Genomic DNA, 15,252 nt, shown 5'->3' on the forward strand with positions numbered 1-15,252 from the left:
TGCCTGCAGTGAGAGCAGCTCTCTCTAGCTGGGAAGTCTGGTCTGGGTGCTGAAGCTCCGAACGGGCTGACACCTTGGTACCTAGATTCACACTCCCTTGAAATCAAAGAACCACCAAAGCTGGCTTGTGGCCAGTTTCGTGCCGAGCTTGGTACAGAAGCCGGGTCCCTTGGCACTTGAGATTGTGCCTCTGTGCCTGATGCCATTTTGGATGGTCACCACCAGAAACCGGGGCTGAGCAGATGAAATACCATCACTGATCTGCTTCCTCCTGGCACATCCAGCCTCACGCAGACATGGCAGTGTGTGTGTGGCTACATGCACGACCTTGCAGGCTGGCTGGTGATTCTGCCCTCATGAATGGAGGTTTCCTCTAGACAAGGAGGCACTGTGCCAGGGTAGCAGATGGGCAGGAGCAGGAGCAGCAGCAGCTGGGAGACCATGTATGAACATCATGTGGGCTTACTGTCTGCAACAATGCCAAAATGGCCACTTGGCTTTTACATGCCTGTGCTTGGGGTTGCTCCTAAGCCAGCCGCTTCCAGAGGTGAGATGCGGGAAGGTGGCAGGCAGCACCGACTGCCACAGGTGCTGGGCTCTGCCCAGCATCCACCATCAATGGGAGAACCAGCAGGTTCCTCAGGGACTGGAGGCCTGGGTAATATTTCTACCTCTGGAGCACCATGTGAGAGCAGCCAGACCGAGCACTTGCTGTTCCCTCTCGTTTGTACAGGCTGAGCTCCTCTCTGCCAAGCAGAGACCTTACCTCCCTGCATGCTATCCCAGTACTGCTGGGGCGAGGGAGCAGCTCTGTAGACCGCTCTTGACCAAAGCGCATTGGTCTGGTGGGGCGGGCAGGTCTCCAGTAGTGTGTGCTGGGCAAAAGTCCTGCTGATCAAACAGTGCAGGTGGCCCTGAAGAAGCTCTGTATTGGCAGCCCCACACAGACAACTCAGGACTAATATCAAGGGTGAATAATTCTGCCTTTCCCAAATAGTAATCCCTGTGCCATGACAGGAGCCAAGGACATACTGAAGCATTATGAAGAGGAGGGTCTGCACAGGGTGGCTTATGCCTGAACTGAGCCACCTTCTTATTTGTACCATGATATCGGCTCACTTTGAGAGCTTGAACATGTGAGGAAAACAGCTGGCAAGCGAGGGAAGCACCCCTGGCAGCCATGTGGTACAGGAGAGTGGTGCTTGAGAAGCTCTCCTTCCACTTTGGCTCAAAATGTGTGGATGGGAAGGAGTCCGGGCTTAGCACATCTGCATCTCTCAAGTGCTGCAATGCTTTGTCTCTCTGTGGTTTTGAGAACAACTTGATGCACTACTGAGATGTCACTAATGTGTGTATCTTCGTTTGATGCTTGTTATTTGCAAAGCCACGGTAGACACAGATCTGACTTTCCTGAGGAGAACCAGTGATTACCTCAAGCTGGTCCAGCTTGTTTGATACTCTAATGCAGGATTCATGGTTGAAATCTAGAGTAAAGCACAGCCCGTATTATATTCCTTTCTACTGAGAAGTAGTTTGAAAGGTGGCCTGTAAATGGCAAGGGAGGGGAAAATACCCACTGGATTTGTTCCCTTGAGTTTGCTTCTTTGTATTGAGGAGAGAAGCCTTGAAGAGGCTTTGTCTGTGTTCTGCATCAGGAGGGCCTTCTCTCTTCAAGCTGCCTTTTTATTTTAAGAACATGTTACCTCAAAGGCTTTGTGATGGTTTCATGACCTGGAATGGAACTTGTGATGTCCCACATGTGACCCAGAAAGACATCTGATAAACTGTGATTGAAAATGAGTGTGTGGATTGGTGGGTTTGGGTGTTTTGCTTGAACTATGCACCTACCTGCTGTTACCTCAAAGGAAGAAATGCTTAAGAGCTCAAAAGCAAACCAAAAATCAACAGAAATGTTTGTTTTGCCTTACTCCCCAAGGGCAACCCTCTGAACTCCTAATTCACGTACTTCTCCATTGAAGAGAATCTGCATAAAGAAAAGCTCTAGAAGAAAGCAGCCTACCTCTGCAAATGGAGAGCATGTTGTGCCTGTCCCTTTCAGGACACTGGAAAAATATATTTCCTATGTTTGGGAAAGTTGGTTTTCACGTATTCCCATGGCAGTGGGGCTCAGCCTGATGCTTGCAGCTAGGAACTGTCTCCCAGATTTTTCTGTGAAGCTGAATTATTGATGGCTTTTAGCTTTGCAGGGAGCACACAGCTTTGAAAGGAGTCTCTTGGTCCCTTGGTCTGATACTACAAATGGTGCTTCAGATTATGTTCTTAGTAACTAGCCTGGACGTACCTTAAAAGCTAGGGTGTTTCTTTGCCCTCGCTTCCTCCTGTTGAAAATTGTTCTTGAACTTGGATGCCAGGAACCTTAACGTCCTCTGGGAGTTTGTCTGGTTTTAACCTGTGGGAGTTGATAACTTGAGTCCTGGAGTTTTAAAAGAACTGGCTGAGGAGTTATTGAGCACTCTGGTGTGTATTCTGATTGCATTTTGGACCATTAGTAAGGACTAATAGACCTTGAAAGAGTTATTGTTCCTTTGCTTTTCCAAAGTAGCACACAGGTTGGCCCTGGAAGCATAGTCTGGTCACTTTGGCATTGATGGTGGATAAAGACATAGCAATGGGGAAATAGGATCCCACCAGTCAATGAAAGAAACTGAAGAAACAATAGAAATTTACTTCAACCTTTGGTCAAGTCATAAAGTCTAAGTCTGCTTTGTCAGTTCTTTTATAGTGCATTTTGAGTCAAAGCTCACCTATAGAACCTGAACGTTCAGTCTGGAAATAAAATGAAAGTAATGTTATTCTTTGTGATAGCATACGATTTATTAACTGGCTCCTACAAGTTTACTGTGTGAACTTTATGTGACGGGTCTTCATCCAGCTGGGCTGTTTCTAGTTCATTTTCAGGGGCATGTTCTTGCACTAAGACACCATCTCTAACTGAAGTACCCTGCCAGCTGGTGGGGTGGTAGCTGAGATGGGAGCAAGTGGTGTTCAGAGCTGCCTGGACAGCGTACGCAGGTGGGATTGTGGACACCATGTTCTCCTCCATAAAGAGTCCAGGGTTCTGCTCTGGGACAGGTAAAGCCTCTAGGCAGTGTCTGCAGGATGGGTTGCAGTGACTGGTTTGCCGGTACTGGGCTGTAGATGAGAAGGAGAATGTAAACACCAGGATGTATAAGGAAACAGCAGGAGAGAGGAATTGCTGCTCCTGTGTTTAGGAACTTATGCAGTGCTGGAGCCATCTCTCCTCTGCGTGTGCAGCTCCCAGCACAGTGGATGCCTTGAGCAGTTTTTTCAGTAACACTAATCATAAAATAAGCACAGAGCTGGGTTTTACCATACCCGTTGCACCAAAGCTGAAAAATCTGGAAAAACTTAAGAGCTACTGGAATAATTCTGGTGTGGAGAAACTTCCTTACCAGGGATGAACTTAAGGAGTCCAATCCATGTTCTCTGAAGAAGCGACTTGATCCCGCACCCGGCTGTGAATGTTTTTTCAACTTCTCACGAGCAGGAGAGTGCTTATCTTATTAAGCCAAGGGAGAAACAAAATCCAGGGGCTGGATGCAAAAGCAGAGAAGCACAAACTAGCCGTGAGGCGGATGTTTTATGAATCAGCATAATTAATCTTGAAAAAACACAGCCAGGGAAGGCCTGAACCTGAGACCGGGCATCTGGGAAGAGAACCTCTCCATGTCTGCAGGTGCTGTGGGCTCAGCGGCACAGGCAGGCTGGGGCGAGCGCGGTGGTCCCCTGACCCCGCCGGTTTGAGGGAAGTGGTCCGGGGGGCTGGCGGCGCACCCACCACCTGGGGCAGCGGCCCCGGTGCCTGCAGCAGCCGTGCCGCACAGATGCCGCCCCCGGGTCGTGCCCGCCTGGGGAAGGGGCGCCCCGGCGGGGCTCCCGCAACGGGCCGGCGGGTGCTGGCGCCCGCGTTGCGTAACGCGACGGGCCGGGCGGCGGGGCGAGGGGCCGGGGCGTGCGGCCGCTCCCCGTGCGCGCCCCGCGGAGCCCGCAGCAGGGGGCCCGGCGGTGCCGCGGTGCGGGCCGCGGAGGCGGGGCGCGGGCGGGGCGCGCATGCGGGCGGTGCCAGGCAGCGCGGCGGGCCGCGGAGCCACTCGCCCCCGCAGCACCGCTCCGCCAGGGACAGCTCCCGCCGGCGCCCAGGTAACGCGCTCCCCCCGCGGCCGCGCTCCGCTCCGCGCCGCTTCCCCCGTGGCGGGGGTGCGGGGGGCCCGGCGGCTCACGCCGTCTCCCCCGCCGCTTGCTTGCTTGCAGCTCCGAGGCTGTGTCGGCGCCGTCCCCACCGCGGAGCAGGCAGCGGCGGCCGGCTCTGCCCGCCGGGCTCTCGGGGCTTTCGGCTGAGGAGGGAGCGCGTCTTCCGGCAACTTCCCGGCGCCCGCAAGGCTCCGCGATGGAAGGGAAAGGTGGGTCGGGGCGCGGGGGGGGGGCGGCGGAAGGACCGCAGTGGCCGGGCCGGGAGCGCGGCACGGGGCCGGGAGCAGCCGTGCCGTGCCGTGCCGCTGTGGTAGGTACATTGCAGCACCGGCAGGGAAGCGGGCTCGGGGAGGCGCTGCCCTTCCCACGCCAGCGGGTGGTATTCGGCCGGTGGCGTAGCGGAGTGTGGCGAAGGGTGGTGGTTTGGGCTGTGTGTTTGTGGTCCCTTTTTTTTTTTTTTTATAATTTATTTATTTCCCTTTAGGGTGAGACAGATGTTAGTTGGTGATTTGTTTTCTTAATGCTAAGGATTTGCATAATAAATATGAGGTCTGTCCCATGTTTTTTTCAGTCAGTCAGCAATGGGGAGGTTTTTAGGAGATGAAAAACATTTCGTGATTAGAATGGTGGGGTTTTTTTTAAAAAAAAAAATCAGTTTTTTTTTCTGAAACGAGAAGAACAGGGCTGTAGAGCTCTGCCCTCATTACGTTGCATATTTAACACATCAGAACATCCTAATAGATTGGGGCAAATGCAACGAGTATTGTGCTATTGAACTGTCCACCCCAGAAAGGCACGCAATATTTAATGATTTTCCCTCTATCTCGTATGTTTGCATACGAAGAGATGTAGAGCTCACCCAAATATATCCCTTCGTGTTGGGCATGTATATTTTGTTTCCATACATAGCTATGTAGTCCTGCCCGCTTATTTACTTATCTACCTCTACCGTTGCATCAGACATCACACATTCAACTGGTACATGAACTCAAAATCTCTGTGTGTTAATTGCCAAGCAAGTATTGATGGTAAGTCAGCCCATGCAGAGGGAAGGCTAGTTGCTGTTGCCATTCCCACCTAACCCTAGCTGCCAGCTCTCCTGTATAACACAAAACTGGTGGCTGTTTAATTGATAGAGATCAAGGCAGTGGGAGAATATGGACTATATTAATTCAAGGAAAATGACGGTGGACTTGTATAACACAATACTACATACCTTCCAGGGAGTTGAGCAAGCTATATTTAAACCTCAGGTTTATTTTTGTAACTGTCTTGTCAATCAGGGCTATAGTTCTCCTGTGTGGGAATATCTGATTATATGCTGATTAAGGAAGGAAGCTATTTCAATCATATGGAGGCAGTATGTCCTATAAAGTACAGATTCTTGTGGGCAGTGATCAATAGCATTAACAGGGTTTGAGGACAGGTAAGTACCTCTTTTAAGAAAGTTCACCTGCAAAGACTTGACTTGGGTGAGAAGCTTACAGCAGTCACGTTAGCATCACTGTTTTTCTTGATTATCCACACTGTTTTCACAGTTAACCTGAGACGGGACACCTTTACTTTTTTGGATGCCCTACTGGTACATGACTTGATGCGAAACAAATAGACTGTGACTTTCGTATAACACGTTATGTGCCTTGTCATGCACTACACAAGCAGGCAAAAAGCTCTGTGGAACTTATGATGGAGCTCGTGTAGCTGGGGTTGGGCAGGGGGCAGAAAGGTAACATCTGCAGTAAAATGAAAGAAAAAGGGTCCAGCTAGCTGGTGGCAGAAGCACCACCTGAGAGTGCATCACCTGATTACTATCTTGTGAAAACAGATAGTGGCTGTTACGGTGCAGTCACTGCCTGAGTTGGCGATGAGCAGCTGAACAAGGCAGCCTTTTGGGCCACTGGTACTTGTGTTCATTAGTTGCGAGATGGGCTGCACAGCAGCCTGTGTTCCCAGGCTCTTGGCTTTGGCAAAAAGGTTATTAGGGGTGAGACAACGCCAAGAGTCACTACACTGTAATCTTTGGGGAAAAGAAAATAATAAAATAAATCTCAGCAGTTTGCTCTTACCAGAGATTTTCCTTGATGAGGTGGAGGTGGGGAACAAATACTCCCTGGGTTTCCTCTACCTGTGCAGAAAAAAGGGATGTTTAGAGCAAACCCAGCAGAAATCAAGGCGCCAGAACGGGACAGCTCCAAAGTAGAGATGACCTTAAAGGCAATAGACAAGCAACTTTGGCATCTCAATGGGAGAACTAGAAGGCAGAAGTCTGCTCACAGCAGGAATCCAGTTGTGTTGGCACTGAAGTAATCCTTGAAACTCGCTTAGTGTTGGAGTAGCTTGAGAAGGCCTATGATGTGCAGATCTAATGGACTGATTCTGTGTACGCATATAGCAAGGCACAATGCAGGATGTCTCCCCAGAGGGCAGGTATGGGCCAGCCTAAGCCCTTCACATCTTCAGCTTTTATGATTAATCCTAGATGGACTTGCAACTGCATTGCCTTACTGAGGACTTGTTTACATTTTATTTTCATTACTAACCAAGCCTCTGCATTGCAAGTCCTGTTTTATGAGACTGCTGCTTGTAGACAGTGTTTCACTGAAGTCATCACTTGCTTTTGAAATGCTTCCTCCTGCAGCCCTTCTCCCACCCCTCCAGTCTTCCTTGGTGCAAATCTTAGAACATTTCAAACTCAGCGTTATGCAGATACTGGGGAAGAGTGTGTGCTATATTAAGCAACATAAAGTCTGTTTAAGAAAACCTACCTTCTGGTCCCTGAATTCAGCTGTTCCTGGTGACTGCTGTGGACTTTTCTGCCTAGGATTTGCCATCCCAGGACGACTTAGTTGTCTGAATGTGGCTGGTGCTGATGCTTTACAAAGCTTACAGTCCTCTGTTAAAAAAATAAAAAAAATAATTGCTGAAGACTTATCTCAAGTGCTGCTCAGAGCAGCCATAGCTGATTGCACTGATTGGACTCATTCATGAGAATGAAAGGACATATCCTAGTTTTTGTGCAGTGGGGTGCAGGACTAAAGACTTTACTCTTGTTAGGACTATTGCAGTAAGAGTGCAAGCACGAGGGTCCTGGTGTGGGCTGAGGAGGAGGCGGTGCCTTCTTCCAACAGTCAAACCTGGCTAGACATGAACATCTTTCTTCCTGACTCCAAGAAGATAAATAATAGTAGCAGCACTTTATGGAGCTGCAATGTTACCAACACATCTTGGTGATCTAAAAGTAACATTTGGCCTCATCTAACTTACAGCTTCTTTGACTGACTTTGCACATTCACTGCCTCCAAACCTTTTGCAGCAGTGAGACGCTTAAAAGTTGTAGCTACTCCCAAAGCCCATTAGGCAATGGAGGAAGGGAGGGCGTTGTGGGTGAGGACTGCTTTGCATCTGCTACCTGATCCCTGTTTTCTGAATCTCACCACTACAGCAGTTCTGTAGGCTGCAGCAGTAAGCGATACCACACCAGGCATCCCAGAAGCTGGGCTTTGCCAAAGCTAACAATAGTTAATGTGGAGGTTAAAGGATACTTGGTCACTTGCCAGATTCTTCAGTTACAGTTAGACGCTTAGCAGGGGATGGAACGTCACACAGTGATGTTCAGACTCGGAGGCTAGGAAAGAAATCAACCAAGCAAGAGGCAAGCTGCACAGTGTGGAATGTATCCCTGGGCTTCTGGATGGAGCGGAGAGGGACTGCAGGTTAGCCTTGCTGCAGGGAGAGCTCCCTTCCTCCGAAGGTGCTATACTCTTTTCTGTAATCCTGAAGACACAGGGAAATCTCTTTTTGGCAGTGAGGAATATTACTACTGTTTTGTCTGAGGTGGAGATTGGGATGTGACTGGATGTGTCAATGTTCCATGGGGGGGCAGGGCCATGCTGCCTACTGGGCTCTTCTGCAAGGGCCCAGCCAGTTCTTGGTGCTCTGCTCTCCCTGGAGGTCAGTGCTGGGCGCTGGTGGCCCTGGTGAGGTTTCATCACCTGGGTGCAGGGCAGGCTCCTGACAGCACAGGATGCGTGCTGTTAGCTCAGAAACACAGCAGGGCTTGTCTACTGGGACAGCGAAGCTAAAGCATGTTGTTGGCTACCCCACTGAGATCTGGAGGTGTTCTTGTCAGTCCTCTGAGCCATGGTCCCGCTCTATTGGATAGCAGTGTCAGGTTGGAAAGACATCTTCTGTGCGGTGGGTCTTCCCTCAGGAACATCATCCTCGTGCTCAGAAGGCTGCGTGGTAGAAGCCTTACAGCTCTTCTGCTGGACAGTCCCAAAGCATCAGTGCTTTGAGGAGATGAATGCAGAGAACATCTCTGCAGAGTGACTGTCCCAGGCAGGTGCTGCCACGGTAGTGCTATCTGAGTCATGTTTTCTTTCCAGTCACAAAGGCTGGGAGCAGGCTTTTTGCTTCTGCAGAAAAGCCATGGTGCTGTCATTCACCGACATGCAATGTTCAGGTCTTTAAATGGGCTCCTGTAAAACAGCAGTAAGATCCAGATTACTTAGGGCACAGGGTTGCCCTTCCTGGGACTAGCAAACGGGTCTGAGCTCTTTGCATTTTACTGTCTTGTGGATATGTGGATGGCCAAGGTGGTTTGATCCATCTCTCCCTGCCAGAGCTGCCCTGAAACTTCCTTGGCCAGACCCAGCACCCTGGGCCAGCTTTCCCTGCGCAGCTGTCTGCGTGCTATGTTTGTAAAGGACAGGATCTTCACCTTGAACCTGTGATCAAAACCCAACAAGAGCTGATGAATGTTAGGATTGTGGACGGGCTTTGTGGACAAGGTGAGAGAAGGTGGCAAGTGAGAACACGCAGTTCTGGAGATTGCTGTGCACTGTCCCACCTTCATGGCTTTCTTCAATGATCAAAGGAAAGATCTTAGTGATCCCAGCTGTATCTTGTGTTCTGAAGCTCTTTGGGATGCTCATGTCAAAACCTTCCTCATCATGCATCTTCCTGACACGTTGTGCATTTTAGAGGTGAGTGCAGCACATATTGTTGAAGATGTGTGTTTAAGTAATGCAGATTGATTTGGAAAAGACTGGGTTGCACAAGTCATCCTGGTTACTTCTTTGTAATGTAAGCCAAGTAGTGGCACGGTTACTTTTCTTATGAAACTGTTCCCTTTTTTTGGGGAATGCTTGCATCTCTCTCAAGGTGGTCAGAGGCTTCTCTGAGCAGCTCACTTTCCATAGAGGAGGTAGCTGCATGCTCTCTGTCTTTCACAGTGATGTGCAGTGTGAGATACAGGACGTGTTACTGAAGCCAGCATTCTCAAACTGGCTGCCTGAAGTTTGACTCAGGGAAGCACATTTGGGGATGTAAATAAATGGCCTGACTTTTCTAGTATCTCCCTCATGCCCTAGGCTATGCATCTCTGTATAGGTACCAGTTTTCTATATAGCAGGGGAACACTTCGGCTGCCTGACCCCTCAGCACCTTATCCCTGAGGCTGGACTGGGGTACTGCGCGGGTTGCTTTGTCCTGTGCCTCAGACACAGCCTCCACTGAAAGATGCAGGAAGGGGAGCGTAAGGCACTAAGCTAGCACTGCATGCATTCTTTAATGTATTTCAGAAAGCAAATGAAAGTCTGTTTCTCTTACATTAGAAATCACATTAAAATTAAAACAAATACGACTGTGTTCTGGGAGGGCTCAAAGATGGTAAGAGTTCAGGTTGCTGTGTGGGACTAGCAAATAAGCAAACCTGTGCTGCCACCAACAAGAGCAGGTAACGGTCTAATACCTTTATTAAAATTAGTTGGTAGCTGCTGAAATACCAGAGGCATCCATCTTCAGGTTCTGGATGGGAGAATGACCCAAGCCTATCTGATGCTGGAGGTTGTAGACACGGTACCCAGGAAAGTGTCTGTGCTCTAATGGACCTCATGATGAGGACGGAAAAGTGGCCGTGCTCATATTCCTTCCTACCTACAAACTTACCACATTACTAAAAAAAGGGGGAAAGAGGACCCTAGTAACAGGCTTGAATGTTATAGAAGTGGGGGGAAGATTTAGTAATCTGGTTATTAACAAAATGCAGCAGACAAATTCCTCCACCCCACATCCACAAGTTACATGGGAGCTGTGGAGGTTGCATTTAATCTGAATAAAATTCTGGAGTAATTTAAGATTATTTAATGCATTTTCTAACATACCATTTATATGTCTAATGGCTGGAAACATAATCTGTGGATACTTTGAGTAATGACCTGCATACAGCTGTTTCATCCTTAGTTTATCAGGGTCCAGAAAATTCAAAAGATGAACTTGATTTTTTCAAAGCATTTTTTTTCAAAAGGCTTAGCTTACTGCAAGATTTTTCTTATCTGCTCTTATCTTTCCTTATCTATTCAGCTGTTCAAATCCTGTCTTAATTGCATTCATTTCTAATGTGCCATATAAAACTTGATATGCAAAAGCTAGTTATTTAAGGAGAATTGCAGAAACTATTTTTGTCTGTGTCTTCTGACCTATAAATGAGATAACATGATTATTTTTTACATGCAAAGCTTTGTGTTTATTAGCATGGTAAAAAGTAATTTGACAATGAAAAATATTCCTGATGGGCATAAATAATGAATGTTTTCACTCGACATATAAAGATTTTAATAACGCTGGTACACTAAAATGATTGAAGAGTTTACTATTTTCCTGTCAGTGATACAAGGACGTTCCCTTTTTCTGTAGCTCCTATATCCCTGCTTTTTTGAAGTGTTCTTTATACTCAATAAGAGTACAAATCATCACGCTAATTCATTGAGTTTCTTCTCCCAGGTCCCAGATTTGGATGAACCTTATGATTTGATGCTTATGCAGGATACACATTGAAAGCTACGGCTTTTTTCTTCAGATTGAATTAAACTGGTTATGGTGTCGTCATGTTTCAGTAGAGATCTTGTGGCTTGAGATGATGACCGCTCAATAGAGTGCGGGAGCAATACTGCAGCGTGCCTTGAGGCTCGTGGCCGAGGGAGGGCTGTGTATGCATCAGCCTGTGAACTTCCAGAAGTAAGGTGCTTTGCTTGCTATTTTTAATAGCAAGCGCACAGCAAGAAATCGGGGAAGTATGAAATAGCATTTCTAACTTGAAAGACACTTTTTTTTGATCTGTGCTCCTTCTGCTTGTGTTTCACCCCTCTTTTGGAAGCTGGTTTGGACTGGCTTTACCTACCGTCAGCCTTTAATAGGTAACGTTAACTTACTGAACTCAGCTGCTTGGAGGGTTTATGATGAAAAGCTGTAAAGTGGTGAATGTTGTGTTGGTATAATGAGGGAAATTGGCTTTGCTTCTCAGTCATTGAGAATGTATTATTAATGCAAAAACACTTTCCTTGAATTAAATGCTATCCTCAAAAGAGGCTGACAAGCAAGAAGACCTCTTGAGGAAGATTGAAGCCTGTCTGGTCGCGAAGTCTCATGCCATACTTATTTCAACATAAAGTGTTATTGCTGATTTTTTAATTTGTATTTTGCTCTCCAAGTACAGCCAGCCAAGGGTTGTTGGTAGGATGGGCATGCTCAAGTGTTGTGATAGTGTCTACTCAAGCAAATGTTGAACTAGAGACCTTGAGGTCTCTTCCAGCTGATGCTGGTGTCTGACATAACCCTGACAAGGAGCTTGAGCTCTAAATCTGGTTCTGAATTCTGTATCCTGCCTCTTCCTCCTCCCACTCACATTACTGGTCTTTACCTCCCTCTCATATCTGACTGTTTATCGTTACTTGAGGCATTGAGGAGGCTGGATCCAGATGTTGTGGCTGCAATTTGGCTGTGATTATTTTTTTTTTTTTTTTGGGGGGTGGGAGAGAATTACAGGTGTCTGTGCAGTATGAAAGATCAAACTTGTATGAAATTCAGAAGTGGAATAAACTTCTGCTTTGAAGGACAGCCCTTGGAGCTTCATCCTTTATTCATGTGCAGTCTGGAATGTCTATTTTGGGGAAAAGCTTTAGTGAGTTTAAAACCTGCCGGTCCTTCAGTTAAGAATATCTTGCAGCCGTGGCTTTAGAATGGTAAGAAACCAAACACAGAACACCAAAATATTCCAGATGTCCAGAATTACTGTTTCATCATAGGTGATATTATTTTGAGATTCAGGTTAGTTTTCTGAAACTTTGCATAGGAAGAGACATACAGTTGGAATTCATTCTTTACTTAAGCACAAGCACACGCTGTGCTTGCTACGATGCAAGAGTATCCATTTCATTGCCACTTCAGAATAACCCCAAATTCAGTCTCTTACAGCATGTTGGAGCCACTAGCATTTAAGTGACAGGGAAACAGCAGTCATGTCCACAAAATGAGCAAAAATGTAGAATCCAGCACGTTCTAGTATATGGAGGCTAAAAATTAATTGTACATAAAGGAAGACTTGGATTTGCTAATTTGACACTAACAAGCCATTGCAGCATAACTGAGTTGACAGCAGAATAAGCTTCCTCAGCAAGACCTGCTTTCTATAATATTTCCAGCTTATTTGATCTCTTTGAAGGCTGAATCTGAGCTTTTCAAATGTTTTCTAGCCTTAAATTCATATTCCCTTTTAGTATTGACCAGCCCTTCTGGTATTCTGAGACTGACTTAACCAGTATCATACATTGTCAAATAATTGCATTGTCGAAGCCAGCTGTTAATATTCAAACTTTTTATTCCTATCGGTTTGTCCTAATGGAGAAATTACATACTGCAAATTGTAGCCATTTTGTTGCCATATGAGAAATGAGGGAGAAATCAGCAGAGAAGTTTAAAAATCACTGTCCCGAGTCGTCTTTTCCAGTCAAGATTTTAAATAAAGTGTGTGGAGCTACTCTGGATTTGCACTTGTGTAGGTAAATGCATCATCTGGTCAGTAGGCAAAGGCCAGGTCTCTAATGCCTTACCTCCCTGAAAACACAATGGAAATAATACTGATTATATGGTGTAAGACCTACTTAAATGCTTCTAGACCTTAATTATTGCTACTTAAAGAAGTAGTAAAGGTTTAAAGAAGTCATTTTATATTGGTTTGAGGGGATTTTAAAATAACAAACAGTTAACAGCTTAATTACCTTTTACTTCTTGCCACTTTGAAAGCAGTTTATTGGTACAAATTACATAGCTTTGAGGCTTTTGTTAGCAACTGTGCTATATAGTATCTTCAGAAGTCAGATTATCCACCCCACCTTAAAAATGACTATTAATTACACTTATAACAGGTGGCTCTGTGCTAAGACATGTTTCTGCCATTACTACTGAACATAGTACCAGATATCTAGAATCACCTGTCAGTTTTATTTGCATAATTCATCTCTCTGTAACCTGCATTTCAGGCTTTGCTTCCTAAACTGTATTTATAGTGCATTCACCTCCCAAAAAAATCAACATCCAGGAACAGTAAGACTTTGTTGTTGTGTTTTAATTTAGTTTGGTTTTTTTTTAAAAAGAAAAAAAGAAGCTAGGGTTGAATTTTCTACCTCCTTTGATTAGAAGGTTCCCAGAAACAGTGAGGACAAGCCTGGCATACTGAAGCAATGCAAGTGTGCAGCCACGGGTAATAAATAGAGACAAAGAACACAATGTGTTTAAAATCTTAACTATTTATAGTAAGAAATAACTGAGTTTGATTATATTGTCCTTTCAGTGGCATCACCCTAAGGTTGACGATGGCAGAACTGAGTGTAGAATTTAGCCCTGTGTTCTGCTGTCTGTGAAACTGAGAACAAGGTATTGAGGCCGATGCTGAGCTTTGCATGCATGGGGATCTTCTGTGCAAGCAATGCTCTGTGCTGCGCAAGTCAGTTGAACGGTAGGAATTTTTGGATTGATGGCCTGTTATAGACACACTGCTGTACATATGAAAACACAGGCAGTTACTTTTTTATTTAAAGGATTTCAGGAACAGTGAGTCCAGAAAAGTCTTGCTGAATCCCAGCACTGATAAAGCGAGCATCACCACCACTTAAATGAGTTTATGCTCATGTGGAGCATGAGTTTGTATTTGGTAATCTCAAAGGCAAGGCTGGTGTACAGCCACCTTACTGTTCTTGTCTTGCTGAAGTCGTCTTTATCACCCAGAAGCTGCACAGCAATTTGGTCATCCAAACCAAACAGTGCGTCCTGAATGCAGGTTTCCATCTCATCTTGAAAGTGGTGGTGGTGGGCTGTTGGCTTGGAGAATATTAGGAAAGACCATGGAGGTGGACATGTCCCACTCCTGGCCCTCCCCTGTACCTTATTATCAATTCTGTAAGTTGGACTTTGGCCTGAAGCCTGGCTGGGGCACCCAGGAGGTGTTTGGTGCTTTGCTGTTCTTTCTGGGTCCTCAGATGTGTAAAGGCTTTGTCTTCTGCAGTTTTCCTGCCTGTGGGCCATCCCTCTTCTTAGTGTCAGGGGCTTCTCTTCAGCCTTAGGGGCAGTCAGCAGCCTAGCAATAGACAATATGTGACACTTCTGGGCTGTCCTCTGCTTGTCAGGAACACAGAAGTAAGAGTCTACCTCTTCTTCCTCCTGTTTGCAAAGGAGCTACCTAAAAATCAGGTCTCCTATGTTGTAGAAAATCCCATTTCCTGAAGTTTCTGTGCTGAATCAGATTGAATCCAATACTTTTCTTACCATTCAGGCCAGTCAAGGGCTTCCTGAACTCTGCAGTTACTGGTGGCTCCTGCCTTGGATCCGTGAGAGTTTATCAATGCCTGCGGTATTATGAACAGTACAACCAAGACTAAAGACTCATGTTTTTCAGCTAAACAATTTTACTGTGTGCTGTTTTTGTAAGGAGGTATCGCTATAGCCAACTCTTACTGATCTCTGAGGGACTGTGGATTTCATGGGATGCTTTTAAGACCTTTGCAGATGCAGGGACATATGGATCGTAAAGCTTTATCATTGTTTTTAGTTCTTGTATTATTTCTCTAATCAACCTTATAGCTCTTCTATCTGTTGAAGTATGGAGCAAAATGATTGTTCCCAGCTTTCCATTTTAACTTCCTCTGTAGAAGAGAAATAGCGCTGTTTGCCAGCAAAGGACAGCCA

General features: G+C 46.2%; 1 protein-coding gene across 2 annotated transcripts in view; it reads left to right on the forward strand.

Moving 5' to 3' along the window:
• Positions 1-4,050: 4,050 nt before the first annotated feature.
• The window catches only part of FGF12 (fibroblast growth factor 12), a 227,724-nt gene continuing 216,522 nt past the window's right edge, over positions 4,051-15,252 (forward strand). Inside the window, exons 1-2 of one of the 2 annotated variants that reach the window (XM_055723884.1) lie at positions 4,051-4,182; positions 4,294-4,442. In XM_055723884.1, the coding sequence (XP_055579859.1) occupies positions 4,430-4,442 (13 nt within the window). In that variant the 5' untranslated portion in view covers positions 4,051-4,182; positions 4,294-4,429. Of the gene's footprint in view, positions 4,183-4,293; positions 4,443-7,884; positions 7,985-15,252 lie in introns of those variants that run through there. The other variant, XM_055723886.1, reaches the window with a different exon arrangement.

The sequence above is a fragment of the Falco cherrug genome, chromosome 11, assembly GCF_023634085.1.
Source record: "Falco cherrug isolate bFalChe1 chromosome 11, bFalChe1.pri, whole genome shotgun sequence".
NCBI lineage: Eukaryota > Metazoa > Chordata > Aves > Falconiformes > Falconidae > Falco > Falco cherrug.